At 42.0% G+C, this 14,658-nt stretch overlaps 1 protein-coding gene across 15 annotated transcripts in view; it reads right to left on the reverse strand.

The window, feature by feature from the left end:
- The window catches only part of SVIL (supervillin), a 137,694-nt gene that overhangs the window by 93,057 nt on the left and 29,979 nt on the right, over positions 1-14,658 (reverse strand). For 5 of the 15 annotated variants that reach the window (XM_035318892.1, XM_035318889.1, XM_035318890.1 and 2 more), the window contains exon 1: positions 11,367-11,462. The exons of 2 other annotated variants lie outside the window; for them this stretch is intronic. In XM_035318892.1, the coding sequence (XP_035174783.1) occupies positions 11,367-11,430 (64 nt within the window). In that variant the 5' untranslated portion in view covers positions 11,431-11,462. Of the gene's footprint in view, positions 1-8,181; positions 8,730-11,366; positions 11,463-14,658 lie in introns of those variants that run through there. 8 more of the 15 variants (XM_035318904.1, XM_035318903.1, XM_035318894.1 and 5 more) reach the window with 4 other exon arrangements.

Raw genomic sequence — 14,658 nt, forward strand, 5'->3', positions numbered from 1 at the left:
TCTGTGCTCTAAAACTACACCACCACCCATTCATTTGTTTGTTTTTATGGACTTGCAAGCTAAATCCCCAGCCTGCAACAAAACTATGTTCGGGTAGCCAGCAACCCTTAAAGCTAAACAGCTACAGCACTTGGAAGGACTTTTACCTACATGGAAAAGAACAATAGGCTGGGTAAAGCTGAATGCCCACCTTTTTTTGGCATCCAATACTCTTGTAGGATATATGGTCACATTGGCCACGGTCAGGGTCCTGCATTATGTAAATATTTCCTAACTTTACAGCTTGTCTGCCTTGCTAGACCACCCACAAAGAGTACAGCTTGATGCCCATGGGAACAGTACTACCAACTCCCTTGTTTTTTACTGTACTCTACTTAACCCCAGTGAATTTATAGAAAGACTCCTCTGTCTCGGTAAGTTTCATGCGTCTGCCCAGCGTGATGCCACAGAGCATCACTTTGTGGGCAGAAGGACGCAGCCCAGCTCCATCACCATGCATGTTTAGGTTTCAGTCTTGCAATGTGCAAGGGCCACTCTGAAGTTCTGCTCCCCTGTTTTTGGGAAGTGGTGTTCAACACAAATATCTAGGTTTGCTGAAGCAATGCAACCACCAGAAGGCTACTTTGTAATTCAAGTCATTACCACGTGCTGCAGAAGAGGAGCAATTCGGAAGTGTTAATCAATCTGGAGCCGATTTAAACTTGAGCTACCCAGTACGTTCTGCAGTCAAGCAGCAGGTTGCATTTCACAATAAAAGATGAGTAAAGATATAAATATTCCGAGGTGCTGAACATTGTCAGGGTGCACGACATGTGAGTGAAGTCATGTCGAGCACCAGCCATTTACGCCTCCTCGGGTGTAATCCCATGACGCAATACCCAGATTAAATCTCAGACTATTATCCCAGCATATCAACCTGTCTGTTCCCAGCAGAGAGGTGACCCAAAGATCCTGTTCAAACTAGTCCATTTATCCAATCAAGACAGTGAAAACAAAAGCATGGGAGAACTTCTCTAAGCAATTCCCTTGGTTCTCCTTGAAACAAGCTCTTGGTTTCAGTCTCAAAGCCTGGTCTCTAACCCTTGATCTGTCTCAACCCCCTGATTCCCCTCCTCTCTGTCCCTCTGTCTCCCTGGAGTCTTGCACAGGGACCAAGCGGCCTGCGGTGGAAGGCTGCTTGCTAAGCCAGGAAGAAAAGCCAGGGCAACCAAGCCTAATAGTCCTCACTTTATCTTAAGTGTTTGCTGAGAGGAACGTGCATAGAGTCACTTTCTTTCCTCACAATTACTTCCACAGAATTGTGCTGTCATGATATTTCACTGTCTGCATACAGTCTCACATCATCATGGGCAACTGCAAACTGCTCATAAAAGTCTACTCAATTACTGGCACTATGTTTAACTTGGAAATACTCATCCATTTAATATTTCAGTAAGAAACTAGCAATTTCTATGCTGACTTCAATCAAGTTGTGAAGTTTCTGAGATATCAAATAGAAGTCTTTGGTATCTGCGCTTCAAAATTATGTTCTAGCTTTATTTTTACACCTCTTTTTAAGACCAAAGAAACCCGCACAGGCAGCATGTAAGTCTCTGTAATTCAAGACAAAAGTTTGTTTAAATCTCAAATGAAAGGTGCAGAACTGACTAATTTCAAGTAGAAGACCTTTCAGACCAAAGTCTCCACGATGTTCTTTCAGAAGCATGGAGCAGAGGCAAGTAGACAACCGGGCAATTTGAGCACTGGGCTTGAAGAAACAGCAGCAGGCTTGGCTCAGGATTCAATACGGTTTCTTAGAGTAAGAGAAAAGTTCTCTTTGGCATAAGAATATTAGTACACCACTCACACAATGTGTTGTCCTGTCTGCCATACCATGGTCTGTTTAGGCCCCTGAATTCAGCAGACTGAGGCTGTCAAGAACACGGTATGATAGAGCCAGAGCTGCACACGTTTAGTGCTGACATTTCACCTGATGTGAAAGCAATGCAAGTCCCTGAGGCATCCCACAGCTCACAGTTCCCACAGCTTTTGTCCCTGCTCCTGCCTTCCAGCCTAAGCGTTGTTCCCTACTCGCTTGTCCTTCACTCACTTCCCCATGGAGCAGCTCTTTTCTCACCCCTCAGTGAATCAGCACAGGCACTGGCACAGCCGTGGTGAGCAGGACTGGGGAACAAAAGAGAGGAGGGAACAAAAAGCCTTCAGACAGCAGTTTCCTGACCTGTGCAGCCAGGTGGCAAACTGCAGCAGGTGGAGAGAATGGGTCGGGAGCAAGCTGGGGGATGACAATGGCCTGGAGGGCTTCCCAAAGCAGGATTTTAAATCAGGGTTGTCACTTTCACTGTTCTCATCTGCAACTCCAAACCATCAGCTGCCTAAAGCAGTCAGAAAACAACCTTGGTAAGCCTAGCCTTTAGCATTTGCAGGGACACGACCCAGTAGGTGTGCTTGGGTATACCTAACATAGCTGGGCTTTTACTCATTGCTTTTACTAATGCAGCTGACAGTAGGAAAGAATGTTGCTGGCCTCACCAAATGGCATTTGAACTGTCTAGGCATTTCTGTAAGAAACAGAGAGACCTGAATTTCAAACTGATCAGCCAGAAACCTGCACTCCTACTTCAGGTGACAGTCCTAAACACCAGTCTACAAGCACGGGAACTGCATGGCAGCTCTTGAGCTCCCTTGTTTCAAGCTGGGCAGCTATGACGAACACAGGAAGTCTTAGAGATGATTTTGTTTTTCTGCAATTAGCAAGTGCTATAAATCCTCCCAGTTAATGTTTGACACATTAGTAGCTCAGAGAACAAAACGTTGGACTGAAGTGTGCTGAGCAGCCTCATGCCATGCTTTCTCCTTTGACTCAACCATTACAAATCATTCAGCATATACTTATTATGCACATATGTATAAAATCCTAATACCCCAGTACATGATTAATACTGAAAAAACTTTATGGCTTTGAGTAAGTGCCAGGACAGATTTTTTTTTTTTTTTTTTTTTTTTTCCTGTGCCCACCTAAATGGAACCCTTCCATGTAAAGAGTTGTGACTTCATCTGATGACTGATCAGCAAAGACTTCCAGTTTCTGGTCAGAAGAGAAATGACAAAACTTGCATGTATGGGAGCTTTCTAAAATTCACAACTATTCAAGTTACCACAGCTCCTCTTAGCTGAACACTTCTTCTTACTGGGCACTCAGCATGCCACACACGAGTTTATCACCAAAGCTCTTCTGTTGAGCTCGGAGATACTCTGAGACAAGCAATTCTTTGCTGCTGCTTCAGAGAACCTAACCTATCCAAGTTCTCCACAGCTCTCGTATCCTGCTTCCATGTCTGTGAGATCTTCGGCTGGACAGGTAGCTTCAAATACACAGGGCAGTAGGTAGCGAGATGAAGGCTTGGCATAGATTCCTACATTAGATCCTCCTCTACCTTAGCTGGCACCAGCAATGTTGGCCTGCCTGGCTCTTCACTGCATCAACTTGCATCTGCTGAAAGCATCAATACATTCACATCAGTCTGTTTACCCCTTTACAGACATGCCTTTCCCGTGCACATGTACCCTTAAGGCTGCCTGATCCACACTCCCCAAAAATCTCGAGGAGATGTCAGTGATAGACTTACGTATTTCAAAAAGTTAAATTGCCAACATAAGTACATGTGGTTAGTTCAGTTAGTCATTCTTGCTCTGAAGGAAACAAGCCAAAGACCCTACTGCTTTCCTAGAAACTTCAGCAAGGAAAAAATACCAAAAGTTTTCCACACAGCAAATTTTCACAAACAGAATACAGTTCTTCTAGGAGTGCTGTCAGTCCCTACTGCTTCCATTACCAAATAACTGTAGCCAGCTGAAGCACTATTCTGGATGACTGCTGTATAAGCAAAATTAACCTCCAAAAAATCTACTAAAAATCTGCTAATGGGTTTGTCCATTCTCAGTGCAATTGGTTAAGGATTACTGAAAGTACAATGTTCTTGAAGCTCTGCAGAGGTACAGAAACATTCTCAGTGACTGCTCAGTTCAGTTTTAAATGGCTGAGTAGCAGGACTCAGCCCAGCCCAGAGACTAATGCAGTAATTGTCAAAACATCAGTAACTCCACTGTTTGCACATGTAAACTGACAAATGCATTTTGATGATATTGAAACTGAGACACAATCTCCGACTATTCATGTCTGCTTGCAGAGAGGACCCTTCCTATCACATCAGTTATATTCAGCAATTTTCCACAGGGCTCAAGATCCCACTGAAAACAATATGACATTTGGATATTTCCTTGCACTTTTGACTGTCCTTGCTCACTGCAGGTTCTTACCTGCATGCCTCAGTGGTATGCAACCGTAGCAAGGCACAAGTTTTTTGTTCAAAGTAGTTTTAGGATAAACTAGCCCTAGTGGGGGCTTTCAAGGCATGCAGTAAGCTTCCTTTCCCTCAACCTCCAGAGTTTATCATGTTTCTCGGAACTACCAACACTGAATCCTTGAGTCTGTTTCTTTCCACTGAGTTATATGAGTGGATTCACTGGATGGTTTGACTACAAAAAGGCGTGCCTCATTCAAGGCTAGCTCTAACCACTACAAAAATAAAAATAAAAAATAGCTACTTGTATTCAAAGAATAGGAGAAAAAAGTTACATCCAGTGGTGCTGGAACTTTGTGGCTGCAGGATTAGCATTACTGACTCTGAGTTACCAATGGAGTGCCAACAGAGGCCTGAAAACCTGTTTCCAGCAGGACCTCATCTTGTTTCCAGGGCCAGTTGGTACTTAGTGGAAGATGACATTGAAATACTGTCCTTTCGTCTCTCTCATATAAGCAGCTGGGGCAATTACCTTTATCGAATAGCTGTTCTAGCTGTCTCAGAGGCTCAGTTCAACTTCTTTTCAGAAACAGCAAGATTGAAAAAGTCACATGTAAAGCATATATTACCTGAGTACATCCTAGACCATTTTGTGCAGTCATTTTGATTGCACACTCCTCCCTTCTTGCCTGGCAAGCTATCAGGAGCCCATGCTAGCTTTTTTCTTTTCTTTTCTTTTTTTTATGCTGGGAAATAGCAATTTGGATCAAATCTAATGCCAATATGACACAGGAAGAACGATATCCTGAAGATCCTTGCTGACTGCCAAGATTTTTACAGGTATAAGCCCTGAGGAACATGCTTGGCAGCCATTAACTCAACAGAAGCATTATTCCCTTCGCACAACACTTCGGTATGCAAGCCCAGTTTTGTGGGGAAATTATATATCTGCCTCATGGTCTCTTTCAGCCTGATGTGCTTTTTTGTGTGCTTGTTGTTGTTTGTTTAGAAAAGTACAGGGCCTTGGTTATTAATACACACGACGCTTTATGTCCGAGTTCACCATGACGTTTGTTTACCTGAAGAGACACAACCCTGGAAGTTAATTTTATCTGCATATTTGAAGTATGATTTTACATTTTTTTTTTAATTTTATTTTTTAACTCTGAAAACTGGCATCGTTAGAGCAAACAGGAACCATTTCATCAACTACATCCAGAGAAATCAGCAAATACTTAATGCATAATTGTTCTACCCTCTCTGCTGAAAGGCTGCCTTGAACATAACACCATGTGAGCAAGTGACATCAGAAGCATTTTTATCACCACTTACCCAATGCATTCTTATCTGCTTAAGGCAGATTCCAACTAGGACATGCTTGGCTCATTAAAAACCAGAGAACTTCCAATGCATCGGTTAACTCTAAACTGCCTAGCTGGGAAAGTAGCAAAACCAGGGAATTCATAAGGGAAGAGAATTTTGCTTACTGTTTCTCTTAAGAGCATACTACTCCCTTCCGTTATTCCAAATCGAGGCTTCTGTGTGGAGAAACAGAAGCCTGTGTCTTGTGCAAGAAAACAGGATCAGCGATGCCTCTGGAAAGTGAACAATCTCCGCCACCCTGTTCCTGCAAACTTCTCCAGAGCTTTTTGCCTCTCTAAAGTTGTAAGGAAATTGCCATGCACAAGAGCCAACAACTTGGAGAGCAAAAATGCACGACAGCAATGGCAATTTAAACTAAATGAGCCTGTGCAATTTTTAGTTATATTCATTATATGAAAGACTTCATAGATAAAAGCCCATTTCTCACCAAGGAAAATGACAATGTTGCATTTAAACAAACAAGAAAACAATTAATTCAATGTCAGTTTGCTTAAACAAGTACACTAAGGCTAAATAGCTTTCAAACCACTTCATCAACATAAATCTAAACAAGACAGAAACCTCAGCTCATAATGCATTATGATGCATACTTTATAACACACATACCCTTTCCACACAGAAAACTGGCAAAAGGCACCTCCAGCCTCTGTCTGGCAATGTCTCGGTCACAAATGGCTCAACACCACCCCCTCTGAGCCTGCCTTGACTCACTGTGAAGAAGTGTGTATTCTGCAGTTTCATTATTCCTTACCCTCTCTGGGGCTCTATCTTACGCTGTAATCTCTCTTCTCCATATAAAAAGCAAAGACGGAATAGCCAGATTAAAACTCCTTGCCTGCTCCCCACTGCCTTTATCCCATTAACACTAACAAATAAAAGAAATTTAGCAAAGAAATGCCAAAACCAAAGCTGTATTCCTTCTGAGTAAAGCTCCCAGAGATCTGAAAATCTCCCTCACGCTGCAAACTTCTGCCAAGAATGTCATTTAGCAATTCAGTCAAGACAATACTGCGTTGGAATAGGTAGAATTAATGCTTAAATTGACTAACTAATCCCCCTGAGATACCAAGGAAGAATGTGTACCTGTTCCAAATATTTAAGCACAAAGAGAAGCTGATATTAGTAGTTCTCATCAATCAACATGTTTCCTGCATTACACCCTTAGTGCATTTCAGCCTGAAACCCAAGTTAAGGACTCCTGCTCTTGTGCAGACCCAGGGGTAGCCAACTTCTGTATCTGATGTCTTTGTGGTCTGTTTTAAGGCTCTTAGGGCACTGACCTCTTCTAACAGGCTCATAGGAGCACAACACAGACGTGCTAAAATGGTGGAGGAATTTATGTCAACTTGCTTTCAAAGTGCAAGCAGCAAAGAAAATAATCTGATCATATAAAAAAGGATGGCTAGTAAAAATACTAATTTTACTGGAAGCAATAGAAAAATATTTTAAGTCGGGAGCAAATTGAAGTTCAGGTCTGTTATTCCAGGCAAAAATTAACAGATCATCTCAAGGAGAATACTGATCATGCAGGCTTCCCCCACCCCCTGCTCAAAGGACTTGATCCCCTATAAAATCTACAAATAGAAATAAGAATTAAAATGGGTGTCTGCCAAGGCTCATGTAAAGAAGATTAAAAATATATATCTATTTTTTTCAATAAATACTCCTTACACTAAAATGCAGAATAGAATAAAGAACATAGAATTCAGAATAAAAATTCTAGAGCCATTTGACAGACTAATACAAATACAGATTTGCAATCCAAAGAAAATGGACGATGGCCTTACATTGCTAGCTTCTGAAAGGGGGATAAGGACAATGAGTAGAGCTATTTTTAAAACAGAAAACTTATTTCCTTGGCAAGGACACTCTACTTGCATTTCTGGAGATTAAAACACAACATCTGGAACACCCTTGAAGCAAGAAGCCTCTTCTCCCCCCCGTTCCTCACTGTGCTCCCCCCTTTTAGCAGCTGATCCCGCTGCAGAAGTGGATGGTAAAGCAGTGCCAGTGACTTTCACCTGTTGTGCCCTGGTAATGTTTAAAAATAAGAAAATATAAAGTTGGAGGAAGCTTTCTTCAGAACACCCCAAGAATCAAAGTATAACAGAGTTCTCTAATGCAGCAGTATTCACATAGGTTGATAGTACTTAAACAGGAGAAAAATCACTACTCAAAAATTTTGTTTTTATGAGTGTTCTCACAGCTGCCTGTAGTGCTGTGGCTGAGGTTAACGTATTAAAACTAAAAAAGAAAAAAGAGTCACCTTACACACAAACCAACCAGCAACAGCACCTTCCATTCATAGCAGAATGAACTCATCCTCTAAGCAAAACCACAAGAATAAAAACACAAAATGCCTTAAGGAAGGCTGAATGACTGGCATGCACAGGCTGGAATAAACCCACTCACATTTCAACCTGACAGAGCCTCAAATATTCTCAAACAACTGGCTCCAATGACTGCGTGCATGCTCTCCGAAGGACATGCTACTTACTGCCGAATGCTGCAAAAAATCCACTTGTCTGCCTTTACACAAAGGAGGAGAAATTGAAGGTGCAGATGTAGCAGCAGGGGGCAAAGTCTTCTCAGAATAGTTAATTACTCCTGAAGCGCTCTTTAGCCAAAAATTTCATAATTCTTGTTTTAGAGAAGTTTCTTACTTCAGCTAAGGCTCCTTCCCAGAGGACTTAACACTCACCGCTAAGAAAACAGAAAAGTGACTTCACAAAGTTACCAAATATCAACACACAAGGCTGGCAAGTGCATGTGCAGTCAAGATGATTCAGATAAGTCAGATAAATTTAGAACAGCGCTTTCCTAAAAGCACGCGTTCACCAAATGCAGCAAATATGCAGGAGCTATATTCCAAGGGCCGATTCCAGACATTAAAGCAAAAAATTTATTAGGGAAAATCTCCTTTTAAGAGTTCGCTGTGATCTGAAGTCCCCAACAACGTGACTCCTCGATCTGCCTTTAGTACTTCCATCCATCCCTGGATTTATCCACAGAAAAAGCTATAGGCTCTCCAAGCTCAGAGGACTAAGCCAAATGCAGTGTGGCAACTTCACATAGGACCAACCTTTTATGGTTGGAACAGTAGAGCTTTGATACAGCTAATCTACCATAAATAGCTCTTGAAACTCAGAAGGATCAAATCAGCTGTTTGCAACAGTCCCAGCCTGTAGCTGCTTCCAATCCAATTAGATTGTCAACTCTACCTTCCAGCTTTCCTTTTTATTCCCCCCGTCCACGACTTTTTAAGTCCTGCTCCTGCAAGAAATTAAACGCTGCACAGACAAATGCAGCAGAATAAAACGTGTTTAATAAAAACTGAAACAAATGAGTAAGTGTTCTTGCAATTATCTCAAGGAGCAGAAGAAGTTTTAAAACAGCTTGAGCATTTGATGCCTTTTTTAAATCAGCTCTGACTTGTAATGCAAGCTTGCAATTCAAAATAAGTAAATGGCTCCGAGAACATTACGCTCAGCTTTAAAAGGTTGGTTAAAAAAAGAGATTAAGCTTCATGGAGCACTATCTGTCTCCCAGATTAAGGCACTGAATTGCTCGCTTATTTTTTCTGTAACTTAGACACAATTGTGAAGCTCTAGAACTCACTGTTAGGAATTTTTATTTTACAATGTTTCCTTTTTGGTATTTAGAACCATTTTCCCATAAATAAACTCTAATTTAAGAATTCTTAAATAACCAGGAGCTTCCAAAATGCACGTTTGCTACCAATCCAAGCCAACAGATCTCCAAAAACCACCACAAGGACTACAAGAGCACAGCGACTGCTGAGAAATTAGTGCAGGGCCACTGCTGTGAAAGAGGATCCCCGTTTGGATCCCGCAAAGCGCAGATGAGCAGCATTATCCTTACGGTTCACTTTGCAGAGCAAAGGAACAGCACACAAGCATGTAAGCGTACATAAACAAAAGATGTATTTTTAACAATATATAAACAAAAGATGTATTTTTAACAATATATTATTAACATCTCCCAATTAACTCTTTCCAAAACAGAGAGTTAAATTGCCCCAGTACAGTGCAGGACCTCCAGCACTTCAAAGGGAGATGCGTCTTGGCTGTACCGCCTGAATCCGTACCTCCTGTGGCCACTGACACCCTGAACATTGCCAGATCCTCCTGTAACACTGGGCATGGCACCTAGCATTTAAACATCGGTTCTTCTTGCACAAGACAGGGTGAAGGGGATTTCTAATTCCCAGTATTCAAACTGCTTCAAGAAGTGCCTGGATTCCAGCTCTTCTGGAAGCTAAACTAATGAAAAGGACAAAAGAAAAGAAATCCATCATGGAAAATTCTGTATCCCTTTGTCAACAACCTGCCACCCTGCTCCTCTCTGAGCTTGTGTTAAACGTTATCACCTCAATTAAAGGACCTGGGTTTTAACTGCTGGGCAAAGTATGTAACACACACTGAACACAGGAGGAGCCCCTGGTTTCCATCTGCCCTGCAAAGATGCTTGCTGACAAAGTAACTTCAATTCAGTGTGGGTGGGTTGAATGAAGAGGCTTGTGTTTTGCTCTAACTGTGCATGAAGAACCCAGCTGTGTCACTCTCTGGAAGTGTCAGTAAAGTCAAAGAGTTGGGATGGGGCACAGAGGGCTGCCCTTTAGGCCCTACTAAACGCCCAACCAAATTAATTCAGATGCACAGGGGACAGCGAGCTTTTCATTAGCGTGGAGCAATCCGAGCATGTGACAAGCAGATTAAACAGACCTGCAAGATCTGCCTGAATAAGTTTATCACTTTGAACACTGCTTGTAGAACTTGTCACGTTACGCTGCTTCTGCACAGGGGTGAAAAAAGTAGCCGAACGCATTGCTGACAAAAGTTCAATGGAGCTCTTAGAATGCAGCAAGCATGCTTGCAAGTGCTAAAGAGAAAGAGCAGTCGTGAGCACGCTGCCAGAGCACAAGTGCTGGCGCTTCGTGCCCTATCCATAACCATTTCAAATCTTAGGTCTTTTATTACTGAGGAATTTGAAGGATGTGAGTTATGACATGGGAACACACCCCCTCTCAAGGAGCAGGACTGGGATTCCATGTTTCTTTCACACAAACCACTCCACATCTTATTGCTCGCCTTCATTCTCTATCACACAGGGCACTATGGTACAGATTTCACTTTTGCAGCTAATTAAAAAAAAAAAAAAAAACTGCATATGCTCTTTTCACAGAACTGACTGTCATGGAAATGCAGCATTTTCTTCCTCTTTCTTTCCAGTACAAAATTTCGCTAAGCAGAGCTGAGGAAGCCACATGAAATATATTAATTCGCCTCTAGCTCTTTAGAGCAAGTATGAGATCTGGCGTGTACTTTACAAAGAGTATCACATCTCTTATCAAAAAAAAAAAAAAAAAAAGAGATGCCGTGCGCTTTTCAGACCACAGGTTCTGCTTCAGTGCAAACAGAAGCGCACATGAACAGACACAACTTTGGTACCATGGTCTTGCTTTGCAAGGTGAATAGCAGTGAAGACAAAACACACAGTAGAGTGCACACAGTTTGAAAAGTCTGACATGAGCAAGCATGCATTCATTTAACGTTTCAGCTTCCCTGTTTACACATATCTTCTTCTTTTCAGCTGGGGACAGGAGGGAAGGGCAAGACTTCCCAGAAAAATCAAAGGCAGATTTAATAACAAGTGACTTACCAGCATCCATTGTCAGAATCATGACCCCACTTCTGCGTCCCAGGAAGCAGGAAGCCTTACCCATCCAGTGCGTGCGAATGACTCAGAAGGACAGCATGGCTTTGTTTCAGCTTATATCTTCCAGCTCATTCACCCCTCCTCCCTCTTGTGGGATAAAAGTGTTGCCTGTGCCTGACCACCCCCATTGGCTCAGTTCGGGAGCCACTCATTCAGCACACTCAAGTTGCTGTGAGAGCCTAAAATGAGCCATAGATAAATTCTTACTGATTTCTTTTTAAAACCCAGCCCCCTTTTTGTACTTCTGGGAGAACAAACCATTCATTGTTTCGCTATCAGACACATGCTACAGCTGGTGGTGTTGTCACAGAGCCAAGCGATTGCCCGTGCTCGGAATCAATGAGGAGGTGGCCAGCTGGGGAGGGCTAGCATCAGCCATCCCCAATGCCAGGCACTGCCTGCCTGTGGAGGTAATGCCACGTGCCTTGTGTCAAAGCCTACGCCCTCCAGCTTCTCTTCAACGCATCTGTATACACCCCACCAACTGAGGATCTCGTGGTTCACCGGGGAGGATTTACTCTTCCACTTTATTTTTTAGTAGGCAGAACGGTAAAGGGCTGCTGTCGCACACCTCAACTCTGCACAGGAAACTGCAGTGAGGAAAGTCTTTCTTTTTCTTTTATTTCCTTTAAATCTGAAGGGTTTTTTGAATGTAATAGCTGGCATGAGCTAGGCTCTGCCCAAGGAATTTGGAAAGCCGCTACGATCTATTTGCGAACCACCACCCCAGTCAGATAATACAGCGTCAAAAAAAACCTCGCCACAATGCAAGTGAAACTCTATCTGATCAAAAGACATCTCAATCCTTTGTTAATTTCGATCAAACAATAAGACAGCCTAAAAAGTATGCACTTGGGAGGAGAGAAGGTAGAGGGCATTTGTTCCTTTCTGTATAATGTAATCCTCAAGAACTTCCAGTGCGACTCTGGGAGGCGAGCGCCTGTATCTCACAGTGTGAACTGCTGACAGGCGTGGTATCTGTGCTTGGAGGTTCATCACACACAGTGAATGAAACACTGGCGTTCTTCATCTTTTGATAAGAACTACCTTTTCTAAATAAAGCATGGACAAATTAGGCTGCCATCTCGCCACGTTAGTCACCGCTAGATAACCTAAGATTCATAACTCCGCGATACGGCCACGAGTGTATTTTGGAAGTGTTGCTTGTGCTTGTTGAAATAAACAGAGCTTCCTCTCCTCCCATCCTCCATTTTTAGAAAAGGTATCAGTTGCAAGTCTCATGCACTATCGTTTGCAAAGGCACTAATGAAGTTAGAATCCACAGTTCAAAGAAATTAGAAGAAGCAGTATAAATATGTCATCACTTCTCAGATTTCTTGGCCTTCTCTTGCTGCGCATGACTTCACACCAACAGTCCTGAGTCATTGCAGTTTGAGGGAAACAAAATATTCCTAAAAACAAAAATTTCTGACATTTTCAGTAGGATGCAGCAACAAAAGCATTGGAAAGAGGCAGGGGTAATTCAGATTCTAGAAACAAAAGCAAAAGTTTTCAGTGAATGGAGATCAGGAAGCAGCGTCCCAGGTGGACAGAGCGCTCCTCAGATACTTCCTACAAGGTTTTTGCTTTCAGAAGGGCTGTTAAACAGAACGAACTGGTGGTTTCATCCAGAGTCTACAACTCTCAAACTGCCAAGATGCTATTTCGTTGACCATAATCAATAGCTAAGGGCATTTGGCAGCAACCCAAGCCATGTGCAGAGATGCATGTTAAACTTCTGGGGATGATGCAGGGCATAGCTTACTTCCTTACCAGTAGCCATCCATTTGAAGAGGGAAGCAGCAGTATGGGAGATGCTTTTGCACTCTCTACCTACCCCATGCTTTTTTACTTGGCATCATCTTTATTAAAAATTCAAACAATCTGGACAAACAACCAACAACAAATAAGATTTAAAGAAAAAAAAAATCAAAGTTTTGAGTATTGCACTTCAAGTTGTGCAGTGCCAAAGCCTGAGGGGATCTCTGCAGAAGATAACCAAAAACCAGTCCTTACCAACAAGGCAGAAAACAAAGAGTGAGAACCCCACACCCTGCACTAGGTACCAAGCTAACCCAACACTAACACGTTCATCCTCAGGCAAACTGAGCATGAGCAGTAATCACTACCACAAACTGCCAGAAAATGCTCCAGTCACCAAACACACACATTTCAAGAAAACACTAGCATACGCTGTACAAGAGCAAATCACTCTCAAGAGGATGATATTCCTTGTATGCTTGGCTTTTGCAAGAAGTCCAACACTCCTGCTCTGCAGCAGTAAATCACAAAAGTTCAGACAAAGTATTCTCAAATCAGAAAGAAGATTAAAAAGAAGTTCTAGGTCAGTAAGAGATTGTGAGGTACAGCCTGGCATTACTGCTTCAACAGGCTACTTCTGCTCACTTTCAGAAAGCATACAGCTAATAACAGATGTAAATATGTTTGTTCTAAACATTTTTGAAGAAGACTTTACACAAATACTTTTATTCAGAATTGTCAAGATTCAATACCTTTTTTCATGACCATGCAAAACCAGTGTTTTGTTTTGTTTTTCAAATCTTGGTCAAAATCTTGGTCAAGTTTCACTTTTCTACTTCACCTCCTTCCAACTTTTCAAGCTGCCTAGCATGTGTGAGAGTATACTGAGCATGTCCCCACTCCTCCTCAACATCTTAAAAAAACAAAAATGACAACAACAACAAAAAAAAACCACGGCTTTTATTCAAACTTCCACTCTTTACAGCATGTTCTCTCAGCGTTCGGAAGCTAGGAAAAGACCTTCTATCCCTTATTTTGCTGATACAAAATAGCGAGATCCTGATCATCTCTAAAAAATCACAACTCACCGCTCACAGAAACTACATAATTCTCAGAGTAAGATTAATCCCATGCACTATACAAGTGGTGGGAGTTGTCCTTATGGGAGTGACGGAACCTGACAGACACACACACACACAATAAATTAAAAAAATAAAAAAGGTCCCTTTTTTTCTCGGTTTGTGTGGGAAAATGCTTTACCACTTTCTGTAGGGAAAACAAGTGTAGAATATGTGAAAGATACAGCTGGATTAAACAGTACTTCAAGCTTTCAAATAACAGAAGGAGTTGAAATGTTCTTAAAATGATTTGTACCAATAACTTTATACTTCCAGGGTGATGTGCAAACAAAATACATTGCATTTACATTCTGTGTTGGTTTTATTTGAGTTCCCCAAATAGCTGTCCTTTTTTA

Source organism: Oxyura jamaicensis, chromosome 2 (assembly GCF_011077185.1).
Source record: "Oxyura jamaicensis isolate SHBP4307 breed ruddy duck chromosome 2, BPBGC_Ojam_1.0, whole genome shotgun sequence".
Lineage (NCBI taxonomy): Eukaryota > Metazoa > Chordata > Aves > Anseriformes > Anatidae > Oxyura > Oxyura jamaicensis.